The 21,721-nt window shown below is 35.0% G+C and overlaps 2 protein-coding genes across 2 annotated transcripts in view; one reads left to right on the top strand and one right to left on the bottom strand.

Annotated features, from left to right (window-relative positions):
* adcy6a (adenylate cyclase 6a) overlaps positions 1-17,946 on the top strand; it is a 68,603-nt gene extending 50,657 nt beyond the window's left edge. Inside the window, exons 5-24 of the mRNA XM_051096302.1 lie at positions 1,233-1,354; positions 2,316-2,427; positions 4,891-5,018; positions 5,480-5,638; positions 5,732-5,873; positions 7,739-7,867; positions 8,035-8,063; positions 8,154-8,301; positions 9,637-9,734; positions 10,112-10,199; positions 10,291-10,407; positions 10,982-11,140; positions 11,225-11,400; positions 12,352-12,375; positions 12,474-12,503; positions 13,415-13,547; positions 13,678-13,941; positions 14,057-14,261; positions 15,414-15,538; positions 15,621-17,946. Of these exons, the coding sequence (XP_050952259.1) occupies positions 1,233-1,354; positions 2,316-2,427; positions 4,891-5,018; positions 5,480-5,638; positions 5,732-5,873; positions 7,739-7,867; positions 8,035-8,063; positions 8,154-8,301; positions 9,637-9,734; positions 10,112-10,199; positions 10,291-10,407; positions 10,982-11,140; positions 11,225-11,400; positions 12,352-12,375; positions 12,474-12,503; positions 13,415-13,547; positions 13,678-13,941; positions 14,057-14,261; positions 15,414-15,538; positions 15,621-15,749 (2,517 nt within the window). The 3' untranslated portion in view covers positions 15,750-17,946. The remainder of the gene's footprint in view (positions 1-1,232; positions 1,355-2,315; positions 2,428-4,890; positions 5,019-5,479; positions 5,639-5,731; positions 5,874-7,738; positions 7,868-8,034; positions 8,064-8,153; positions 8,302-9,636; positions 9,735-10,111; positions 10,200-10,290; positions 10,408-10,981; positions 11,141-11,224; positions 11,401-12,351; positions 12,376-12,473; positions 12,504-13,414; positions 13,548-13,677; positions 13,942-14,056; positions 14,262-15,413; positions 15,539-15,620) is intronic.
* Positions 17,947-19,763: 1,817 nt separating this feature from the next.
* On the bottom strand, positions 19,764-21,721 carry LOC127154269 (testis-expressed protein 49). The gene is made up of 4 exons (XM_051095691.1): positions 21,590-21,721; positions 21,428-21,493; positions 20,339-20,474; positions 19,764-20,248 (listed from the first exon to the last, which is right to left on the bottom strand). The coding sequence occupies exons 1-4, from the start codon at positions 21,669-21,671 to the stop codon at positions 20,200-20,202; spliced, it is 333 nt and encodes a 110-aa protein (XP_050951648.1). The 5' UTR covers positions 21,672-21,721; the 3' UTR covers positions 19,764-20,199.

A 21,721-nucleotide genomic window follows, 5' to 3' on the forward strand; every position in this document is an offset into this window, starting at 1 on the left:
TTTAAATACTTTTTAATCTCAAACACTCGTCTTGTCTTGCTCTGCCTGAACTCCGATCGTATTTTCTCCCTCAACTTCAAAAATCATTTCAAAATCATCCTACATCGCTGCAAAAGTGCCGACCCTGTCTTTGCAAAGTGAACATGGAAAGAAGATCGAACACCCTTAAAAAAAAAAGGTAAAACAGTGATATAGGACGATTTTGAAGTTGAGGAGATCTGAGTTTTTTGACATACCCTAACTGTCATGAACCGGAAAAAAACAGAATTCAGGCAGAGCAAGACAAGATGAGCATTTGACATTAAAAAGTATATATCGTTTTTCTAGATAAGACCCTTCTTCCTCGGCTGGGATCGTTTACAACCACATTTGGGATCGTTTGAAGCCGCATTTAAACTACATTTTGGAAGTTCAAACTTGGGGCACCATATCAGTCCATTATATGGAGAAAAAATGCTGAAATGTTTTCCTCAAAAAACATAATTTCTTTACGACTGAAGAAAGAAAGACATGAACATCTTGGATGACAAGGGGGTGAGTACATTATCTGTAAATTTTTGTTCTGAAAGTGGACTTCTTTAATATTGTGTACTGAGCCAGAGTTAACATCAGGTAACAATGAACAGTATTTTTATTATTTTCAGTATATACTGTAACAAATTTATTGCTCTTCGTTCATTAGTGAATGCATTTGACTTAGTGTATGTATGTATTTATTTTTATTTCATGAATTCTTTTGGCCATGACAATCATCTGATATTGTGACAGTCCTAATTAAATCAAATTCCATGAACATTCTATCTTTGACACTCTGAGAATTCCATACAATCTTGTTTCATGAGATTAAATAAAATTCTATAAAAATTTCATACCATTCTATGAAAATTCAAAGGCTACTGTGCATATTTTCAACGTTTTTAACAGATAAATGATTAACAAAAAGGTATACACCAGTACAACCCACCAAACAGATTTTTTCTTCACAAAATGTGCTCATTTTGAAAGCCCCATTAATTGCCATTCTATTCTATATATGTAATTCTAATAGAGATATAATAAAATAAACACTGTCATCAGTGGACAAGCAAACTAAATATATGCACTGGGATGCTGATGTTTGACAGGCTATGTAAAGAAAGGATTTTTGATCTTCAGTGAGAAGAATTGCAGGGTAATCTTTCTTTCTTTCTCTCAACACATTCCCTCTCTTCTCTCCTCTCTACAATTTTCAGGAACGCCTGTTGCTGTCTGTTTTGCCAAGACATGTCGCCATGGAAATGAAGGCTGACATCAACGCTAAAAAAGAAGACATGATGTTTCACAAAATCTACATCCAGAAGCACGACAATGTCAGGTGAGCATTACTGTTACGTGTCAATCTATGCCACATTAACTATGACTGGATTTGATTAGATCGTTCAAAGAAAAGCATGCTACAGTGGTTTAGGATATTATTAGTTTATATTATTTTTCCCACCCTCAAGGCCTTAACATTAACATTTAATAATAAATTTAGCACAATTCCTAAGTGACTTACCATTATTTTATTTAGAAAGAAAATAGAGTTATCTGTAAAACCATATGGAATAATAATTTGTCTCAGTCATTTTTAAAATTCTTTGGAAGTGCATTATGTCCTGCTGACCTTTTGGCTATTGCTTTTTACCATTTCCTGTGGCACTGTGGTCTTTTCTATGTTTATTTTCACTCTTTCCATTGATCTCTCCTGCCTCTTTTACTCTTTTCTTCTTTGCCTCAGCCCTGGGAGCTGGTAATAGGAGCAGTGGGACTTTTCTTTTGAAATGTGGTCAGCTAATTATGGCGAGAGAGGGAATAGTTAATTATCAGTCACTAGACTAGCGCTAACCCCAGAAGATACTGAAATGAAGCCATGATTCAATTAAAGCGCTCCAGAGCGCCTGCTCCGACACAGCCTCACAGTGAATTTCCCCTCAGCTCAAGGGATTCACACACTCATACTATGTACTTTTCTACCTAGCTGTTATGGTATTGACCTCTGTGCTTCTAAACATTAAAATTAAAGCTTATTTGTGTCTTAATTCATTGTGTTTTATTGGCATGACTGTTTTCTGTTAAAAAGTTAACAAAGCATTCAATCAATACAGGAACATTTTAGTTAAAGAGGTATGATTCTTTAGGGTCTTCATGGAAATGTATGCATCCTTCGGTTAAAATTACCTTGCCACAAAAAGAAACACATTTATATGCAACAACCGATTTTGATGAATGTTGTAAAAGACAAAGCACGATTCATACAGTTTAAATCTCTCTTTCTCTCTGTGTGTGTTTGTCAGTATTTTGTTTGCAGACATCGAGGGTTTCACTAGTCTGGCATCACAGTGCACTGCTCAGGAGCTGGTTATGACTCTAAACGAGCTGTTTGCCCGCTTTGACAAGCTGGCTTCGGTAAGGACATCTATTAACACATGCCTAAAAGATGCTTTTTAACTGGATCATTGTTTCAGCATAGTCTGTTTACTATAGTGACAACTTGAAGTTTGTGTTTAATAAATTAAACAGCTGTTTTCAACATTGAATTAGGGATGCACAATGTTATCGGACTGATATCAAAATAATGGCCAGTCAGAATAAGTTTACAGTAATAGTATGTACTGTGGCAGCAGCGGCAGATTCCCCCGGATCCTAATGCCTTTCGGTAAGGAGTTTTAATATGTAGGGGGCGCTGTTGGCCTACTTCTAATAGAATTAAAGTAAAACACACAAATAACATTTAGACTGTGTTTCTGATTAAATAAAGCAGTAATTGATGTCATAAAATTATGAGTATGTTTTTATTTAAAGGTCAGAAGCTATAGCTTACATGACATAAACATAACACTTGTTAAATAAAACCATCTACAAATGTTAAATCTTAAAATAAAATGTTAAGGATACCACTGCATCTTTCTGAAAAAAAAGAAAAGAAGCAGTGTTTGATATATAGTTTATTTGTAGGTATTTTCAAAGCTTCAGTGTACTGTCATTATAAAAGAACTTCATTATTGTTTATTTAATTCTAACAAATAAGTTCTTGTTAATAATTTCCGCACAGGGGAAACTTGGTGTTGTTTCCAAATAAAAGAAAATATATCAGCATCGGCTGATATGAGTTGAAAAATATCGGCATATCAGATATTGGCAAAAATCCAATATTGTGCATTCCTGTTAATAATAATAATAAATGTTTCTTGAGCAGCAAATCAGCATATTAGACTGATTTCTGAAGGATAATGTGACACTGAAGACTGGAGTCATGATGCTGAAAATTCAGCTTTGATCACAGGAATAAATTACATTTTAAAATATATTAAAATATAAACGTTATTTGGAATAATTCTGTAATTACTGTATTTTAGTCAAATAAATGCAACTTTGGATTTCTTTCAGAAACATTAAACAAATTCTACTGACCTAAAACTTTTGAATAGTAGTGTAAATATTTTAAAATAAATAATTGGTTTGATTTTGCACTTTGTTGTCAACTACAATGCCATTATCATTAACTAATCTTATATGCCAGTTAGAGTAAAACTGACTAAAACTCAGTCACACTTTATTTTAATATATCGCTGTTAACAAACCATTAACTACGACTTTTGCCACAGTAAACTCTGCTTATTAATAGTTACTCATGTGCAACTATTACAGAAGGTTCAAACACTCACTGATGCTTCAGAAGGAAACACAATGCATTAAGAGCCGGGGGTGAAAACTTTTGAACAGAATGAATGTGTCTATATTTTTCTTATTTTGCCTAAATATCGTATTTTTTTCAATTAGTAAGATACGTACGTGTTTCCCAGAAGACAAAATAAGTTACATTTACCCTGATCTTCAAATTCAAAAAGTTTTCACCCCCCCGGCACTTAATGCATTGTGTTTCCTTCTGGAGCATTAGTTAGCGTTTGAACCTTCTGTAATAGTCCCTCAGTTGTTCTCAGTGGAACTCAGTGCTTTGTTGGAAAGGGTTCAAATACACAAAAATGCTGAAAAACCAAAGAATTTATGGGACCTGACGGATTTTTCTGAAGAACAGCAGGCAGTTTAGATTAATTGCAGTTAATCGTTTGACAGCTCTACTAAGATTATGAGTGGAACAAATTCATATTATATGATATGACTCCTTTTATCATTATTAGCAAAAATGTAGTTTCATTTAAAAGCTGACAAATCTATAGCAATACACTGAAAACAATTAACCTTTATTAAAATAACTATATGCAATATATACATGCTGCTGTTGCAGTCAGTAGTGGGACTTCTGTTTGGGGTTCACCAGTGGGGTCCACATAATCCCCAAGCGTTAGTAGTCTCAGCTCCAGGCTGTGAGAATGAGGCTTCCCAGAGGGCATCCTCAGCATGGGCTCCACCACAGCGCAGGTGTTTTGATAACTCACCATGGTGCAGCCGAGGATAAAAACAGGCCCATGTCCTCTAAAAGATCTGAAGGGAGCCCTGATGGGTGCTGGACAAAAGGTTGAATGACAGCAGCATTTCTAATGGAGCATTCTTCTAACCATTGCATCATTCACTGATTAGTTTAAAAACACATATTCATTCAGAAACAAAACATTACTATATTGCTCTGCTTTGATTTCTTTTAAACCCTGTTACTTGACGTGACATACGTCCTTTGTCGAAATGCATTGTCAAAGGTATTCTGATCTCCCGATGAAGTTTTATCAGTATTGACACGTGTTTACGCATGGTGTCACATGCACACACAAAAATCACACACTCTGTCTGCATCACACTCTAAGCAGAATGACTACCCTCTTTTTACACCTCAGCGTGAAGCTGCCATCTCCCCAGCTTGAACTTTCTAATTAACTTCTGTTCCCTTCTGTGTGCGTGTTTGTGTGTCCGCAGGAGAACCACTGCTTACGGATCAAGATCCTGGGGGATTGTTACTACTGCGTGTCAGGGTTACCTGAGCCCAGAGCGGACCACGCTCACTGCTGCGTGGAAATGGGGGTGGACATGATTGAAGCCATTTCGTAAGTCTCACTTAGCCATCAGTTCATCTGAACATCAACATTTGTGAGATGTATTTCATATGTTGTGAGGTTAAATTATCTCACGTCTCAATTAGATGTAAATTCATAGACTTGCATTGTAGCCAGTGTTATTATTTCAATTTCTGTTAATTGAAATAAAGCAAATTATTTCAAACATTAAATAAATAGTAATATTAGATGAAAAACTTAAAATGTAAACAAAAATGTGAAATTCTTTAGCAATTAACTGAAATAATGTCAAAACTGAAATAAGAAAAAAAAGTGAAATAGGTGCAGTAAAACTGAAATAAAAATAAAAATTAATAGAAAATAAAACAAAAATGAAAAAAGCACATAAAATTAAAAAAACAAACTAAACGTAAATTCTAAAACTGCTAATAAAAGCTAAAAATAATACAAAAATAATTGATTGCAGCATGTTTTATTTGTTTGTGTCGTAGGTTGGTGCGAGAGGTCACAGGGGTCAATGTAAACATGCGGGTCGGTATCCACAGTGGTCGTGTGCACTGTGGAGTCCTTGGATTGAGAAAGTGGCAATTCGACGTGTGGTCCAACGACGTCACGCTAGCCAACCACATGGAGGCTGGAGGCAAAGCCGGGTGAGAATCATATATGTATACACAGCTAAACATAGCACTGTACAGACTGTAAACAAGATTACTGACACAGGTGAACTTGATTTTGTTCCTCAGGAGGATCCATATCACTAAAGCTACTCTGCAGTACCTGAATGGAGACTATGAAGTGGAGCCAGGATTTGGAGGGGAGAGAAACGCCTATTTGAAAGAGAACAGCATTGAGACATTCCTAGTGCTGGGATGCAGTCAGAAGCGGGTTAGACATGTTTTGTGCTGAGTTCAGGCTATAACATTTTAAAGATGCTTGTACTGTAACCTTCAGCATTTTCAAATGCCACCATTTAGCAACATCTCTGAAGTTTGGGATCAGTAAGATTTTTTATGTTTTTTTTTAAGAAGTTTCTTATGCACATTAGATCTGCATTTATTTGATCAAAAATACAGAAAAAATGTAAAATAATGTTTGTCTATTTTAATATACTTTAAAAAATTTATTTATATGATGCAAAACTTTTAAGCATCATTACTCCAATCTTCAGTGTCACATGATCCTTCTAATATTCTGATTTATTATAAATGTTGGAAAATGTTGTGCTGCTTATTTATTTATTTATTTTTATTTTTATTTTTTGGAACCTGTGATACTTTCCCAAGATTCTTCTATGAATAAAACCTTAAAAAGAACAGCATTTATTTAAAATAGAAATCTTTTTTAACAATATACACTACTGTTCAAAAGTTTGGGATCAGTACTTTTTTTTTTTTTTTTTTTTTTTTTTTTTGATAAAAAATGTATACTTTTATTCAGCATAGATGTTAAATTGATTTAAAACTTTGTACTTTTAAACTTTTTATTCATCAAAGAACCCTAAAAAAAAAGAATCACAGGTTCCATAAAAATATTAAGCTATTAACTGATTTCAATATTAATAATAAATCAGCATATTAGAATGATTTCTGAAGGATCATGTGACACTCAAGCCTGGAGTAATGATGCTTAAAATTCAGCTTTGCAGCACAGAAATAAATTATATTTTTAAATATATTTATCTTGTTACTGTACATTGTAATGTTATGATTTGAGATGCATAAATTCATTTGTAACATTTAAAACACTGGAATATTAATCTTTATTGTTTTTTTATATAACACTTTTTTTTATCAATTTAGACAAAACATAGAATTTTAGTATTTGCCGTTATTGGTCATATCTGGCATTTCTAAAAATAATAATAATAAAAAACATTTTAATATTTGTTTTAGTGTGGTATTTAGCCTTATTTAGTCTTTTTTTGGTTTGTTTATTTAATCTATTTAGATTAAAAATATAATTTTAATATTGGCTATTATTGGTTAGATGCCATTGATCAGTTCTCTAGCATAACATGAAAATCATTTTACTGTTTTTATTTAGTATGTAGGTGTACTTAGACTAAAAATAGAATTTAAATTTGACTGCCATTTATCAGTTACAGTCAAACCAATTATTCAGACACCAGATATAATTTTTGAGATTATTTTACTAGTGGGTGCAGGACACTATATTTCATTTATGTAAGTGAGGATAGCAAATTAAAGTAAACTATAACATATTATACCCAGAAATTCTTCATACAGTGGACTACCAGTAAAATTGATAAAAATTTGGGACCAAAAATTTGATTTGACACTTTGACCTGACCATGTTTTGCTTAAGTGTTTTTTTCTGTAATTGCTAATGCGACCTTTTTACACCACAGACTGAACAAAATTAAGCATCGCTTGGTAATTGGTCAACAAAGTATTGATAATTGTGTAAATATTGTCATACTAACAGTTGTCCGAATTTTTGGTTTTATTGTAATCCATTACATACCTTTCTATCAAAGTTATCTGACATTATTAAGATGAATTTGTTCTGGCACAGTTTAGTTCTTGTCATATTTTATTACCATTTTCTATACTATAGTGAATAAACTGTGATAATCTGAGAAATGTTTAAGGTGTCTGAATAAATTTTGATTTGACTGTATATGGCATATAATGAAAATCATCTTCATGTTGGTGCATCTTCATACTGTTAATGCTTCTCGTTTATTCAAGATTCCTAACTACAAAACTTTTTGCCCTTGACTGTTTCAGAAAGAGGAGAAGGCCATGATGGCTAAGATGCAGCGCACGCGGACAAACTCTAATGAGGGTCTGGTACCGCGATGGGTGCCTGACAGATCCTTCTCCAGGACTAAAGACTCCAAAGTCTTCAGACAGATGGTGAGACCCCACATGACCCGTCGGTCAATCTGTCACCCACTCCCTACGACACTCGCCTGATCTCTCTCTCCTGTTCCTTTAGCCAATTTCTACCTTTACTCTGTTCTCCCACATTGTAGACCTTTCTAATCTTCTTTGGCTAACATTTGTTTCTTCTCTTCAATCAGGGCATTGATGAAACATCCAGCAAAGACAAGTGAGTGGCTTTTCTAGTCTTTTTGACAGGAACACAAAAGGCACAATTGGAAATATGATTTTCTAACTGTTCTTTTGCTCATAAACGCAGCCGTGGTGCACAGGAGGCGCTGAACCCCGAAGACGAGGTGGATGAGTTTTTGGGCCGCGCCATTGATGCGCGCAGTATTGACCAGCTCCGCAAAGACCACGTGAAGAAGTTCCTCCTCACCTTCCAAACCTCCAGCCTGGAGAAAAAGGTCAGACTCAAAGACACTGGCTGAGTTCCAGCTTCCCGTCCAGATCTCTCCACCCTTTTCAGTTTAATTTAGTAGTGCTGATCATCTGGCAGACTAACAGGATGGATGAGATCATGTGAGATCAGATGTCCTCTAATTTCCTGTTTGGTATATACTAAGAAGAAAAGTAGAAGATTGAATTCTTCAGAGTTGTTTGAAGTGGTTTATAACATGCCATTAGGTTAACAGGGTCTTCTGGGTGGTTGTTAGTAATTAGAAATCAACAATACAGTTGAGGTCAAAAGTTTACATCCCCCTTTTGGAATCTGCAAAATGTTAATTATTTTACCAAAATAAGAGGGATCAAACAAAATCCATGTGATTGTTTATTTAGTACTGACCTGAATAAGATATTTCACATAAAATATGTTTACATATAGTCCACAAGAGAAAATAATTGTTGAATTTATAAAAAAAAAATAACCCCGTTCAAAAGTTTACATCCCCATGCTTCCTAATACTGTTGTTACCTGAATGATCCACAGCTGTTTTTGTTTAGTGATAGTTGTTCATGAATCACTTGTTTGTCCTGAACAGTTAAACTGCCCGCTGTTCGTCAGAAAAATCTTCAGGTCCCACAAATTCTCTGGTTTTTTAGTATTTTTGTGTATTTGAACAATGACTGCATGATTTTGAAATCCATCTTTTCACACTGAGGACAACTGAGGGACTCATATGCAACTATTACAGAAGGTTCAGAAACTCACTGATGCTTTAGAAGGAAAAAAAACGATGCATTAAGAGCCAGGGGTGAAAACTTTTGAATAGAATGGAGATGTGTACATTTTCCTTATTTTGCCTAAATATCTTTTTTTTTCATTTAGAAATGCCCTTCAGAAGCAACAGAAGGTACTTACATGTTTTCCAGAAGACAAAATATGTTAAATTTACCCTGATCTTCAAATGCAAAAAGTTTTCACCCACCGGCTCTTAATGCATCGTTTTTTTTTCCTTCTGAAGCATTAGTGAGCGTTTGAACCTTCTGTAATAGTTGCATATGAGTCCCTCAGTTGTCCTCAGTGTGAAAAGATGGATCTCAAAATCATACAGTCATTGTTGGAAAGGGTTCAAGTACACAAAATTGCTGAAAAACCAAAGAATTTGTGGGACCTGAAGGATTTTTCTGAAGAACAGCAGACAGTTTAACTGTTCAGGACAAACAAGGGACTCATGAACAACTATCACCAAACAAACATGTGACCTCAACTGTAACTCATACAGCAGTCAAATTCTGACACAGATTGGCAAGTCAACATATTTTGATTATATTTTATATTTTTTTTGTCTTGTTTCTAGTATGCTAAGAAAGTAGATGATCGCTTCGGCGGTTATGTGGCCTGTACTCTGCTGGTCTTCTGTTTCATCTCTTTTATCCAGATCGTCGTATTCCCTCAGTGAGTGATCAACACACACACACACACACACACACTCTCTCACTCTTTTCTTTAAAATTTTGTCATTATTACTTCCTTCATGTCGTTCCAAACCTGTAATATCTTTATTCATCTTCGACACAAATTAAGGTATTTTTGATTAAATCCATGATACACAGCAATGCAACTGACACGTTCAAGCCCCAGAAAGATAGTAAAGACATCGTTAAAATAGTCCATGTGACATCAGTGGTTCAACCATAATGTTATGAAGCTACGAGAATACGTTTTGTTATGGGTTTGGAACGACATGAGGGTGAGTAATTAATGACAGAATTTTCATTTAGGATAGAATTTTCTATCCTAAACATGAATCTGAAACCTTCTGTGTTTTGCAGTACTCTGGTCATGCTGGGAATATACGTCAGTATTTTCATCATTCTTGCCAACATCCTCTTCATCTGTGCCATTTACTCCTGTGTAAAGGTAAGCGGCCTACAAACACAGTTTTTCATTTTCCTGCATTTTCTTTTGTACAAATGTGTACAATTGGCCTTTCTTTCGCTCTGTCTTGCAGCTCTTCCCCGCTGCTATGCAGACTGTATCCAAGAAGATTGTTCAGTCTCGCACCAACAGCACACTTGTGGGAGTTTTCACCATCATCCTCGTCTTCATCTCTGCCTTTGTCAATATGGTAAGCAGAGCTGCCAAATCACTTCACACATAACATTAGTGTGTCTAACACTTTAGTTAACAATCGTATTTCTTCCAGCGAAACTGTATGGTCACAAATCTTACTTAAAATACCAATTCTGTCACCATTTACTCACTTGCATGTCGTTCCAAACTTGTATGACTTTTTTTCCTTCTAAGATGCAGATGAGTTCACTCATCGGAACAGATTTGGAGAAATGGATCCTCTGGAGTGAATGGGTGCCGTCAGAATGAGAGTCCAAACAGCTGATAAAAACATCACACCACACCACTCCAGTCCAACAGTTAACATACTGTGAAGCAATAAGATGCGTGTGGATTATTGTGATGTTTTTATCAGCTGTATGGACTCTCATTCTGACGGCACCCATTCACTGCAGATGATTCGTTGGTGAGCAAATGATGTAATGCTACATTTCTCCAAATCTGTTCTGAAGAATAAACAATCTTGGATGGCCTGAGGGTGAATAAATCTTCAGCAAATTGTAATTTTTGTGGTGAAATATTTTTATAAATGCTTGTAGGCCTAAATTCTGTATTTTTGTTTCCTGCAGTTTTCCTGTGATACACAGAAGCTTGTGGACTGTGTAGCAGAGCAGTTTAACTGGTCGTCAGAGATGGTGACTCCCTGTGTCATTCATAACTTGTCCCGCTCTGCAGCTGACGGCCTGAATATCTGTCCTAGCAACACTCCCTCCTGCCCCTTCCCTGAGGTAAAACATGTATAACCACTATAAGATCAAATCTTTGCTGCAAATGCAAGCAGATTTATGTTTTATCCCTCATGTCTCTTTCAGTATTTCAGCTACAGTGTGCTGCTGACCCTGTTGGCCTGCTCAGTGTTCCTTCAGATCAGTAGTATAGGGAAGCTGGCTTTAATGCTGCTCATCCAGCTCACTTTCCTGCTGCTTGTGGAGTGGCCAGAGGTGGCGCTGTTTGACAACGCAGACCTCTTCGTTACTGCCAATGCTCTGTGAGTAATGCTGCCAGACACTAGAGGGCGTCAGTACAGCTCAAACGCCACAGAGAGAAGTCACTTTGTAGTTTGTGATTATACTTAATAATATAATGACATTTTATTACATTAATTTAGCATTAAAGTATTAAATACTGGGGTCTTTGGTTTGCAACAATGTTATGCAAGTGTATTTTATATACTATTATATTGTGATTCATTATTTGATATTTTAAACTAGCTTTGATTTTTATTTTTTCAATTTTTGTTTAAATTCTATCTATCTATCTACAGTTCAAGTCAAAAGTTTACATACACCTTGCAGAATCTGCAAATTGTTATTTTACCAAAACAAGAGTTATCATACAAAATGTATGTTATTTTTTATTTAGTACTGACCTGAATAAGATATTTCACAAAAAACAAGAGAAAATAATAGTTGAATTTATAAAATTACTCCATTCAAAAGTTTATATACACTTGATTCTTAATACTGTGTTGTTACCTGAATGATCCACAGTGGTGTTTGTTTGTTTAGTGACAGTTGTTCATGAGTCACTTGTTTGTCCTGAACAGTTCCCTGCTGTTCTTCAGAAAAATCCTTCAGGTCCCACAAATTATTTGTTTTTTCAGCATTTTTGTGTATTTGAACCCTTTACAACAATGACTGTATGATTTTGAGATTCATCTTTTCACACTGAGGACAACTGAGGGACTCATATGCAACTGTTACAGAAGGTTCAAACACTCACTGATGCTCCAAAAGGAAAAACATTGCATTAAGAGCCAGGGGTGTATACTTTTGAACATAATGAAGATTAAATAATAAATACTAAATATAATATATTTTTTTCCTATCTATCCATCTCATCTTTATTTAAATTAATAAAAATGATTTTTTATTCATTTTAATAGTTTCAGTTTTCATTTAACAAATTTCATTTTTTGCTGTTCTTTTTTTTTTTTTAGTGTTTTCAATGAAACTCTACAATGGTGAGACCTATTCATCTGTTATACTTCCCATTATTTGTGATTTCTAATTTATTGTTTTTGTAAATGCAAACTTTTTTATGTTCTTGGTTTTCCCACAGGTCCAATCTCAATACAACTACTGAGCAGTGGTATGTACCATTAATACTGTCTTTTTTCCCCACGTTGTCTTGGTTTTTTTTAATGATTTTAAATGGAACCCTGGGTATTAAGACTTGTGTGGCTTAATGTAACATAAGTGGTGTCTCTTATTGAAATATGTAGTAGAAAACCCATGAAAGATTTGTGTCATTTAAATAATCCACATTGTTTTATACATATTTTTTACACATATATACTATGAGGGTGCCATTATTTCGATGATGTCAAATGGTTGCACTACTGGCGCTACCTGTTGCTAGTTTTACAGCAACACAGCAACACTTTGAGGCTTTTAGCAGAGCACAGCTACTAAAAGAGCTTACAAATGGCAGAGACAAGAAACGCTAGATGCCATCCTGGCAGAACGTAAACATGCTGATGCTTGTCATGACACAGCAGCCACTGAAGGAGTTTCTCAGAGTGGATTCCACTCGATATCTGGGGGTGTATAGACTCCTTGTGGGGAAAAATCTATGGTATGGCATTTGGTTTAAGTCTGTGCTTACATCTATCGCCACCTGTAAGCTCTTCCAGTAACTGTGGTCATCGCATCAGTATGTTATTTTCCAAGTCGTGTTGCTGTAAAAATAGCAACAGGTAGCTCCAGCAGCTCAATCATTTGACTTCATTAAAATAATGGCGCCCCCCACAGTCCAAAATATGTATAAAACAGTGTGTATCATTTAAATAATGTAATCTTTCATGGGTTTTCAACTACATATTTCATTGAGAGACATCATTTATGTTATATTAAGCCATACAAGTCTTAATACCCCGGGTTCCCTGTAATATTTACTTGTAGACACTAAATCTTTGTTGTGGCTGTGTGCTGTATTGTGTTACATCCATGCTGTGATGTAAATAATTTATCCTGTGGCTGACCTGATCTCTCTCGTTTCAGTACTTACAGGGTGACTAAAGTATCCCTAAAGGTCATGACCCCAGTGATCCTCACTGTATTTGTACTTGCACTGTACCTACATGCCCAGCAAGTGGAGTCAACGGCTCGTCTAGACTTCCTTTGGAAACTTCAGGTCAGGATTTGAACCTTTTAATATTTCGGTCAACACAAAATTTTAACCACTAAGCTACAGCTCTAAATAATTAGGTCATAAAATACATTGAGAATTTCATGAAATACATCATTTGACTCTTCCTTTACAGGCCACAGAAGAGAAGGAGGAGATGGAGGAGCTTCAAGCCTACAACCGCCGACTCCTCCACAACATCCTGCCCAAAGATGTGGCCGCCCACTTCCTAGCCAGAGAGAGGAGGAATGATGAGCTGTACTACCAGTCGTGTGAGTGTGTGGCTGTCATGTTCGCCTCCATCAGCAACTTTTCTGAGTTCTACGTGGAGCTGGAGGCTAACAATGAGGGAGTGGAGTGTCTGAGGCTCCTCAATGAGATCATCGCTGATTTTGATGAGGTTAGAGATTGTGTCTGAAAATGCCATTCTGTCTGACCAGTTAGAAAGCATCTAACTTTTGAATAGTAGTGTATATTTATGAAAACCACCCCTCTATATCTCATTACTTTTGCAGATCATCAGTGAGGAGAAATACAGGCAGCTGGAGAAAATAAAGACCATTGGCAGCACCTACATGGCCGCATCTGGTCTTAACGACTCCACCTATGACAAAGAAGGCCGCTCGCATATAACCGCCCTGGCTGACTATGCCATGCACCTCCGCGAACAGATGAAATACATCAATGAGCATTCCTTCAACAACTTCCAGATGAAGATCGGTGAGATTCAAAACCTGCAGGGTCACATAGATCCCATTGTTCGCTGATTTTTTTTTTTTTTTTAAACATTTGAAAAGTTTTGTCTGCCAAATCAAACTCATGTGGTGTATGATTGTGTGTCAAGGTCAGTAAGTCTCTTAAAATGTGACATAATTTGACATTTTTTAATGACAGGACAAAGTTAGTTCATAGGATTCATATAAACAGAACTTTTAGAAGCTGAAATCAGATTTTTTTATTATTATTATTATTATTAAGATGTGTATGCATATTGACATGACTTGATAGCTCGACCCAATGTTGTTTTTGTTTATTGAAACAATAAAATTTGTATTTAATATTGTATATTAATATTTAAAAAATTAGAAATTATGCTTTGGCAACTAACTGAAATCAATTAGATATTTAATTAAAATAAAGCAAATAATGATGATAATAATAATAATAATAATAAATCGGTTTATAATATTAGACAAAAAAAGAAATGAGAAACAATGATTTGGCAACTAACTGAAATCAATTATATATTTAATTATAATAAAGCAAATAATAATGATACTAATAATAATAATAATAATAAATAGATTTATAATGTCAGACTAAAATAAATGAGAAATGATGCTTTGGCAACTAACTGAAATCAATTTTATATTTAATTATAAAAAAAGCAAATGATGATGATTATAATAATAATAATAATAATAATAATAATAGTAATAATAATAATAATATTTGTAATTTTATACCAATGAGAAAAAATGAAATGAGAAATTATGCCTTGGCAACTGACTATAATAAATTATATATTTAATTTAAAATAAAGTGCAGAAGAAGAAATAAATACCTTTATAATATTAGACCAAAAGAACTGAAAATAAAAAATGCCTTGGCAACTGAAATAAAATAAGTACTAAAATGACTCAAATTAAAAATAAAAATATAAAAAATAATAATTAATAAAATATAAAAGCAAATTCACAATATTAATAAATACTACAAGAGTATATAATGATACAAAAATACACTGGTCACACTACATGACATCACATGGCATTAAATAACCATTTTTTTTTACCTTTTATTTTAATATTTAAAACATAAATACTAAGAATGCATTTCTAAAATGGCATATGCATGTGTGTGTGTGTGCAGGACTAAACATTGGGCCAGTGGTCGCAGGAGTTATTGGTGCCAGAAAGCCCCAGTATGATATCTGGGGAAACACAGTAAACGTGGCCAGTCGGATGGACAGTACAGGGGTCCCAGACCGTATTCAGGTAAACCTTCAATCCTTTATTAAATGCCACTTTAAGTCATTTAGACATGCTTTTCTGATATTTTACCTTGGATATTCTGCAGGTGACCACAGACTTGCACCAGGTGTTAGCCAGTAAAGGTTACCAGCTGGAGTGTCGAGGGGTCATAAAGGTGAAGGGAAAGGGTGAGATGACCACTTACTTCCTGAATGACGGACCTCCCAACAGTTAGCAGCGCACTGGAGTTCCTTCGGATTCCCACAGTTCCCCAGAGAGGAGGATTTCTCGAGGCAAGCTGAAGACAAACAAGTAGCCATCGCCATCACTTGAAGAAAAAACAAACAAAAAAGGAAGATTATTAAAAAAACACAAAACAAACAAAGCAGACTCCAGACCGGAGAGTCATGGCGCTCGTGGATACGGCTGTGCACCTTGAAGGACGATTGTTTTTAAGCCTCTCCCTCAGGCTGCTTGAAAGATGCAAAGTCTGTTTATTTAATAAAGGCCTTTATTTGCCGAAGAAAAACGCTGTACATAAGGCATTTTCTCCAGTTTTATTTTTGTGTGACTTTTTTTTTCCTCTGTTATTTTTTATTTCAGGAGAATATAAATACAGGTACTCATGTTTTTGTTCGCGATTCCTTATTTATTTTGATCTTGATGTTTTTGTGCAAAAAGTCCTTTATGGAACAAGTGTGAAAAACGCATACACATTTATACCGTACATAAACACGTACGCTCGTATATCTGTGTGTGTACGAATACAGTATCTGTATAAATTAAGAAGAGAACTATTGACCAAAGACCAAAGTATTTAATAGAAAAGAAGTTTGCGGAAGTTTTGAATATCATATAATGCTCTGACGTCCTCACCCCTCCACTTTTTTCCTGTTTTTACGACGTTTTATTATTTGAAGTAAATTACACTGATCGACTGACCAGCAATGCGGGTGACTGACAGAGCGCTGTACGGCGGATCATGAAGGACTGAATGATTTCATTTAAAGTCATGCTTTTTCTTCAGAATGACAAAGTGTTTGGAAAAGCTCTGGAACAATAGTTTTTTTTTTTTTTTTTTTTGAGTTTTTTTGAGTTTTTTTGGAAAAACGACCAGGTCTGGGCCTTCAACGAGTCCTCAAGGAAGACTTCGGTTTTGTTTTGTGCGTCCCGTCAACCATTTCTTCTTTTTTCAAAGAAGTATTTTTGGTACAAAATGAAATAAAAGGAAAAAAAGATTTTTCGGAGGCATCTGGGGAAAAGCCACGGCATTGGATACCACGGTACAAGACAGTTTATCGCGATCCAATTCATTCTAGAAGGACTTTTTTAAAAACGAAAGAAATATATCTATAAATTATGACTGAATACTGTGCTTTGTAATCTCGAAGGGGCATAACTCTTTTCACTGTGAGGTTTCTATGATACAACTAGCTGCTTTCTTGCCAAACTAAACAGCTCAAAAGCATGTCTGATTGTGGTATCTTCTCTACGATTTTTGTTTGTTCGTTTGTTTGATTCCCTGGAGTTCTAATGTTTGGGTATTTTGTATCACCTCTGTATCCATTTTTTTAATTCCTATTCTGGTTGTTCTTATCTATTCGATTATGATTCCATTCCAGCTGAGGAGAGGGAACAAAGACCTGAGACGTTCAAGCGAGTTGGTACTAACTGATCAACTGCACTCAGTGACGTATAATCGGATAAACAATATTCCCTCCAGCGCTTCATCTCAGCCACATGGGAAAATACATATTTCAAACCGCAAACTTGAGGTAAACAGTTGCTAGCCGGCTAATTGCTAACCTAGAACACTTCCCGTACACTGCATGCGTGCAGTGCGAATTGCAGTGCATTTGCCTTAATTGAACCAATTTCAGCATATGATAACAGTGCCTCTTTGTATCACACGTCTACGACGCAAACCGCTCAATTCACCCGCGACGGAACGCAACTGCGGCCGCGTTCGTTAACTCGGTCACCTCTTTCAGCGTATTGACTTGCATGACGGCCAAAGCACTGTCTTTTTCCTGCTATGTGTTCTTAACTTGCTGTGAGCGTAGCTTGGTCATTGCATGTCAGTTGATCACGTTCGTACCAAAGGCAGGGCGCCCTGTTGTTCCGTCCAGTATGTGCAATAAAAGCGTACACGGATGGAGATTTAGCGTGAGGGAAGCTGCGGACAAGCAGGAGTGTGTTTTAGTACTACTGACTCTCACACTGGGGCCTCTGTCTAGATCAGGGCTGAACGACTCCTGATCGTCTCTTATTTCCGTTTACCTTTTCGTTCGTTTGTTTCATTCTTGTTTTTACTTTAGTCGAAGGATTAGAAAAGGGACGAGCTTTTCAACTTTGCAAAGGAAAGTTGAGAAAAGACTCTTGATGAATATAGACAAACTTTTCCCCTCTAAAAATAAAAAATGTCTGTTTTATTTGGTTTTTGTGATTGATTTTTATTGTGGGTTTTAGTTTAAATTCCTTTTAAATTTTATTTTCGTATCCACCTTTTTCTTCTCGAAACAACTGTTGTAAATTTTATGGGTGTGGCTTCAGGTCTCCTCCACCCCCAGTTATTTTTAGCTGTATGAAACAGCTCGTTTTGCTGCTTGATATTGAAAATGAGTGTCTTACCATATTATTTTAATGTATTGTCTTAATTATGAGCTATAGCGGCTAATAAATTAGAAGTCTCACCCATAGGCTTACTTTTGCATTAAAGAAAAAGGTGGATATATTAGGCATTGTGTTTGTGTAAACCATTGCATAAGGGTTTGCTTCAAATTATTGATAGGTACATTGTAGATTTCACGTTTTATCACCACTACTGGGCAAAAAATTGGATCAGATTTTCATTTGTTTTCAATTATTGATAATCACTTATATAATCAACCTAGTATCACTATCACTATTTCAAAACTCTATGTGAGAGTTGCGTAAATCAAGACGCCTTGCTCAGTAAATATTTTATGCATTTGGTGAGTTGAGACATTTTGTAACTCAAATACCACTGTTAACTGTTAAGGTAACTTAACATCTGATCCGAGATCAGCTATTTCATCCTGTAGTAGTTGGTTTCTATGGAAGCCTGTTTCCGCCATAAAAATTAAAATAGGTAAACTTTTTATCTCACAATTCTGACTTTTTCTCACAAATGTGAGTTTATATATTAAAATACTGATTTTTATTTCAGAATAGTAAGGTTATAAAGTCAGATTTTTCTATTTTGACATTTTTCTCAGAATTGTGAGATAAAAACTCGCAATTGCAAGTTATAAAATTTTGAGAAGAAATAAGACTGATTTTTATTTCAGAATAGTGAGGTTATAAAGTCAGAATTGTGTATTTTGACTTTTTTCTCAGTATTGTGAGATAGAAACTCGCAATTGTAGTCAGAACTGTGAGAAACAATTTTGAGAATATAAATCGCAATTGCGAATTTATATCTCACATTTCTGACTTTTTTTCCCTCCGAATTGTGAGAAACTCAAGTTATAAAGTCAGAATTCCCAGATTTGATTTTTTTCAGAATTGCGTGATATAAACTAACAATTGCGAGAAATTAAGTCAGAATTGCAAGATAAAAACTCACAATTCTGACTTTTCTTCCTCACAATTGCGAGTTTATATCTCACATTTCTGACTTTTTTTTTCCTCCGAATTGTGAGAAACTCAAGTCGCAATTCTGACTTTTTCTCGCAGTTGTTTATCTTGCAATTCTGAGTTTTCTTTCTCGCAATTGCGAGTTTAAATCTCACAATTCTGACTTTTTTGTCAGTATTGTGAGATAGAAACTCGCAATTGCATTTTATAGTCAGAAATGTGAGAAACAATTGCGAGAAATTAAGTCACAATTGAAATGAAGTGAGTGAAAACTCACAATTCTGACTTTTCTTCCTCACAATCGCAGGTTTATATCTTGCATTTCTGACTTTTTTCCTCCGAATTGTGAGAAATGTGTGATATTAACTAACAATTGCAAAAAATTAAGTCAGAATTTCAAAAAAAAAAAAAAAAAAAAAAAAAAAAAAAAAAAATCACAATTCTGACTTTTTCTCACAATTGTTTTTATCTTGCAATTCTGACTTTTTTTCCTTGTAATTGCGAGTTTGTTTCTCACAATTGTGAAAAAAAAACAAAAAAAAAAAATCAGAATTTTAAGTTTGTATCACAATTATGAGAAAAAAAAAAAAAAAAAAAAATCACAATTGCCTTTATTTTTGTATTTTTTAATTTATTAAAATGTATTTATTCAAATATTATTCATGGCAGAAACAGGCTTCCATAGGTTTGTGATTCTAAAGAAGAGTCACAACATTAAGGGATCTACTATAAACTTAAAATCAGGCAGATGTTTCAGAATGGAAACTGCTTCAGGTAAAATGTCAACTTGTCAATAGTCACAAATAGTTCATTGTTTTTTTTTAATACTGGCCACCATAATGACATGCATACGCAATGAACAACATTTAGAACAGAGTATGGGACTAAATTTATTGCACTAAATTCCATCAACAATATGGCACAGTCATATATGTGTAGTGGATATTTTACACTTGAATCAATGAAAGTTGTGTGTTCTCTGCACCTCCTGTTCTGCAAAGCGAACTGACACACTGCAGTGTTGAAGTAGGCTATTATGGGATTGTGATCACCATGTGAACGTGTACAGATTCATGGACCAGGAATCAAAACAAGCTGAAGTCTGGGCAGGTCATTGACATCTCATTCACAAACCTGGGAAAATAAGTGAAATGTGCATTAAAGCATTAGACATTTTTTGTCAGTTGACACGCTTTGGACTGCATAGCTTAAGATTTTGCATACTTTGTCATTTCGCTGTTTTTGCGTGGGAAGCGACGGGTTTGAGTCCAAGTCTCCTGGTTCTTCAGGCCACCAGTGGAAACCCACCAGCCATACTGCTGGTTGTCCGTCACAGGTACACGATACAGTTCTTTGGGAGCTGAAAGTGAAACAAGATCTCATTAATGTCACACTGACCACCAGAAATGTAGCCGATGAAGATCTAAGGAACCACCTAATTATCATGAACTAGTCTGAGCATGATATACATCACTAATCCCTCAATTTTAAGCAAGCAAAATTAAATGCTATATGTGACCCTGGACCACAAAACCAGTCTTAAGTAGCATGGATATATTTTAAGCAATAGTCAACAATACACTGCATGGTTTAAAATTATCTTTTTTTTTACGCCAAAAATTATTAGGATATTATGTAAAAAGCATGTTCCATTAAGATATTTTGTAAATTTCCTACCATAAATGTATCAAAACTCAATTTTTTTATTAGTAATATGCATTGCTAAGAACTTCATTTGGACAAGTTTAAAAGCAATTTTCTCAATATTTTGATTATTATTATTATTATCATTATTATGCACCCTCCAGATTCCAGATTTTCAAATAGTTGTATCTCAGAGGCAAATATTGTCCTTTCCTAACAAACCATAAATCAATGGAAAACATTTTTATTTTCAGCATTCAGATGATGTATAAATCTTAATTTCAGAAATTTAACCCTTATGGTTTTGTGGCCCTGGGTCTCATATTACATGCTATATACCTAAATAAAAGTTTTTTTAGTGAATAATTCAGTTTGTCAAACATAATGAAATGTGTGATGATCTTATCAATGTCACACTGACCACCAAAAGGGTATCCAAATAAATTTAGGTTTATGATCAATTATTAAAACACATGCATTTAAAAAAAAAAAAAAAAAAAAAAAAAAAAAATCTATACTGTCATGAACATGATGAATATCACTTATTAACAGAGAATGTTGAGCAAGCATAATTACATGAATTAAGTTATACAGAAACACAAAGTCCCCTCTCTTTATTAAGTCATATATTCAGTATGTGGGTGTTTGATGTATTTAGTGTGAACTTACACCTCTGAAGGCGTCTGCTGAAGTCCTGATATCTGCTCTGGATGCCGAAATGCAGGTCTGATGAGTCTGAAAGGAAAAACCAAACGAGCTGGACCTCACTTACTCAATACTGCAGGTAAACAGACGTGTTTGTCGAAAGAGCTTGTGTGAAAGCAACCATACCTCGTTGATCTAGTTTGTTATGGGTCATCCTGTCCCCAAAAGGGTTCTGATAGCCCATATATGTGAGTCCGAAGAAAGCCATAATCACAACTATATTTTGAGAACTAGCAAAACAACGGCTGAAAACGAGCT

Source organism: Labeo rohita, chromosome 23 (assembly GCF_022985175.1).
Source record: "Labeo rohita strain BAU-BD-2019 chromosome 23, IGBB_LRoh.1.0, whole genome shotgun sequence".
Lineage (NCBI taxonomy): Eukaryota > Metazoa > Chordata > Actinopteri > Cypriniformes > Cyprinidae > Labeo > Labeo rohita.

Excerpts from the sequence above, each read along its gene's own strand:
- LOC127154269 (XM_051095691.1), bottom strand. The coding sequence starts at position 21,671 with ATGGCTTTCTTCGGACTCACATATATGGGCTATCAGAACCCTTTTGGG. Across the intron at positions 21,494-21,589 it reads TAACAAACTAGATCAACGAG|ACTCATCAGACCTGCATTTC; the intron begins GTATGGTTGCTT and ends TTTTCCTTTCAG. Across the intron at positions 20,249-20,338 it reads AAAAACAGCGAAATGACAAA|GTTTGTGAATGAGATGTCAA; the intron begins GTATGCAAAATC and ends TTATTTTCCCAG.